This window comes from Arachis duranensis, chromosome 1 (assembly GCF_000817695.3).
Source record: "Arachis duranensis cultivar V14167 chromosome 1, aradu.V14167.gnm2.J7QH, whole genome shotgun sequence".
Taxonomy (NCBI): Eukaryota; Viridiplantae; Streptophyta; class Magnoliopsida; order Fabales; family Fabaceae; genus Arachis; species Arachis duranensis.
This window is the reverse complement of record NC_029772.3, coordinates 22,716,566-22,720,317: the sequence shown is the minus strand read 5'-3', so window position 1 is coordinate 22,720,317 and position 3,752 is coordinate 22,716,566. Positions and strand designations below refer to the sequence as shown.

At 26.3% G+C, this 3,752-nt stretch overlaps 1 protein-coding gene across 1 annotated transcript in view; it reads right to left on the bottom strand.

Moving 5' to 3' along the window:
• Nucleotides 1-741, bottom strand: part of LOC107482520 (EPIDERMAL PATTERNING FACTOR-like protein 2) — a 1,780-nt gene extending 1,039 nt beyond the window's left edge. The window contains exons 1-2 of the mRNA XM_016103052.3: nt 229-741; nt 95-129 (exon numbers count right to left, since the gene is read on the bottom strand). Coding sequence (XP_015958538.1) covers nt 95-129; nt 229-343 — 150 coding nt within the window. The 5' untranslated portion in view covers nt 344-741. The remainder of the gene's footprint in view (nt 1-94; nt 130-228) is intronic.
• Nucleotides 742-3,752: the final 3,011 nt, after the last annotated feature.

The following is a 3,752-nucleotide window of genomic DNA, read 5'->3' as shown; positions in this document are numbered from 1 at the left end:
CATGGTCTAAACAATAGAAGAAAATAGAAGAAATAATAATATAAAAAAAAAAAAAACACGCACACATACACTTCACATCCAAAGTATATTCTACCTGGTGAAAACCACTTTGTTTGTGAGTCTTTCTTCCTGTTAGAACATGGAGATTATATCAATGTCAGTTCATTATTGTTTCTTCATAAGTATAAATATGTCAGCGCAGCTTTGGAAAATGCTCAACATTTTTACCTTCAGTAACTAACCCATGATGCATCCAGCTTGAAATAATCAAGAAGAAAAGTGAAATGCTAAAAATAAAGCCAAGCCTTCTTAGACCACAAATTGCATGATGGTCAAGCCCCATTTCTAAGGAGTAGTGAAAGTTTGAAACTTTAACTCAAGTGATAAACAACATATGAAAATTGATTCCAATTATTGTAGGGAGAGAAAAAGGAAAACGGACAAAAGAAGGAGGAGGAAGAGAGTAGACTAGAGAGAGAGAGAAGACAAAGAGGATGCAGCAGTAACAGAAAGGAATCGAAGAAGAATAGGATGCAGCAAACATGAGTAACTGAATGGAATCACATCAATAATTAATAAGGATCGGAGCAATGTGTTGTTAACATTTGTTTGTGCGTTTGATGAAGTGATGGAACATAGAATGACAAATGAGAGAAGAAAAGGAGGAGCCCCACAAAAGGGAAACAGTTTTGCTACGTACACAACGTAGCCGCGATCCTCAACTTTGAGCCAATCACCACACAATTACTGCATTTTTTACACAAAATAAAATAATAGCACGCAGGAGACAATAATTTATAAAGGGAGATTTTTTTTTGGTTCTTTTAAAAACTTTCTAGTCCAATATTAAAAATTAATTTGTAAATTTTATTTAAGAATCTTTTACTAATTAATCACTTGTTATATATATAAGATAAAACTTAAATTATTGATATTTATCTAAGAAAACGGTCTAAACATTTGACCAAAATTTATGCTAATAATATTTTTATACGAAAATAACATCACGAATTGATTAAATGATTCAGTCAAATAGATTTTATTAAATATGTCAAATTATTTGACAATTCATAATATCATCTTTATATAAAGATATCATAATAAAAATATCTATTTAATTTAATTAAAGAATATACAAAATAATTTAAATTATTTTAAATTAAATTTTATTATTTACAAACATTTTTATTTATCCAGATGTGCACGGACCGTGGGGTAACAAAAGCTCACTCTACAAGAGGTTGTGTTACATGACCTTCCGTGCAATTTTATAGGGATCTCTTTTTCTAAAACAAAAAAATCGGTAATTAATAATTTTTATTTATTTTATATTTAAGTTAATATTAATTATTTACTTTTAACTAAAATTATTAAATTTTAGGTCTTTTAAGTTATATTTATATTCTGTCTATTTAAAAAAAAAAAACAGAAAATTACCTCTATCATCTGTACGTATAACGTTGTCTGCTTTTCCTCCAAATCAATGTGGAGGAATAGTGAAGGTGTCCATTAATTAAAAATTAAAAGAGTATTATTTTAGACATGCTCACATAAAAATTAGTAGAATCCATAAATAATAAATATATTTTGAATAAAATTAATAAAACTCACTTTAATTGTAAACTTGCCTAAAGTAATATAATAAACTTAATGTTTATTGAAGAATATCTTTTTATTGTTAGATCTTGCATCTTGGTACTCCATTCACAACCACTAAAAAATTATTATTTTAATTTTTGAATAAAAAATTAAATAAGTAGGGATTTATCATATATATCTCATCAAAATAAAAATTATTTTCTAATTTAATGCAAGTATATCCGTATGTGGTCCTCAATAATTTCTTCTCCTTTGGTCTAAGAGCCCTCTATATACATATTTAAACAAGAAACCAATAATATGTAATAATTGATGGAAAGAAGGTGCACCAGAACTCTGAGACGAGAACTGCAAGTAGATGACATAAAATGATGAAAGGCAAAAAAGAACGGAAACAGCAAAACGACACGAATTTCACATGATGTGAAATACAAGTTCCCACTAAAGGACATGTAATGTAATAACAGCTGGGGATATTATGTAATTTTTATTTAAAAAACAAAGGACAAATATTTCATATCGATATATCAACAGAAGTCTTGATTTTGTTATCTATCTATTATCTTAATAGTAGTATAAGTCATATCTACTAATAACTCAATCTTGGACGGTTCGAATTACGAATATCAAAACAAATTAGTCTTTACTCTATCAAATGAGAGATAAAAATAAAAAAAAACTCAATATTCTAAAAAAAATTAAAATTAAAATAATTATTACAGAATGAATAAAAATAAGGCCTTTTATTTTAATAAATCGTCTCAGAATTATGTGTATTATATATAATACATAAAACATATTATTTTAGGACGATTTATTTTTGAATTTTATTGTACAAATACACATAAATTATCTCAGACAATTAACAGATTTAAAACAGATCCATCAGAACTACCCTCCACATCAATCATTCTCGCAAACAACTCCATAACCCTTAAACTCAGAAATCTAAATTGACCGGAAAATATAACACAAATGTCTTTATTGCCTAACATCTCATACTTTCCAAACTTAACATAACATTGTCTGAGTGAGATAAGAATCCAAAAAATAATTGTTTCACACTCTTTTTTTCGCATTGTCCTAATTTCTATAATATACTATTTCATAAATCTTCTAAACTTGTTAAAGAATTTACGAACACTCCAACTTGTTTTTTATTAGTGAACGTTATACCCTTACTTGTATTTTTATCAATTTTTTTCGGTGATGAACTAGCAAAAACACACCCTCAGCCATCTTTCAAAACTCTTAATTCAACTATGGCTTGATATACATTATGTTCGTTTATTTATAGCCTCTTTAAGCACATAAATTGTTTCACGGTCATGTGCTTTGTGTTTTTATACGTAAATCGTCTCAATCTAATGTGACTTAGGGTAATAATATATAAATCGTGCTAGTGTGTTGAGGGTTGGCTAATTGCACATAAATGGTGCTAGAGTTATGAGTTTTCGGACAAAAAACATTACTCATGTCATGTTAGGATAGGACAATTTATGTACATGTTCTAAAGTTCAACCGTCTCGAACGATTTATGTGTATTTATACAATGCAATCAAGTATAAATCATTCTAGAATAGCATGTTTCATACATTATATAACACGTATAATTCTCAGACAATTTATATATTATATAGTTTAAAAAATTCACGTGCATTTTCAAATTTCATTTAGAAAATTTAAGTAATTTAATTTCAATCTCATTATTTTATTTAAATAAAATTTAAAAAAGTAAAATTTAGAAGAGAGAATAAACTGAAATTTAAGATACTTTAATTTGAGAACAAATTTAGAATGTTAATTTAAAATATACAGGGAAAGCATAATAATAATAGACATTAAACTAGGTATGCTAAGTAATTTAAATTGATTTAATAATTAATTTATTAATTTATTTAAATAAATGAGAAAATTTGAATTTTATCTTTAACATATAATAATTTATTGGTTAATAATTAATTAACTCTTAAGTAGAGTTTCGATTTGCGATGAATTAATTTTTAATTTATTAAACTAAAGAAAACTGTAAAAAAAAATGAAATCAAAATTGCAGTTTAATAAAAAAAAAAAAGTGAGAATCTGTACTGTGTATTACTGTATTGTACCATTTTTCTTTTTTCTATTTTGGATTTTCTTACTTTGTTGTGAGA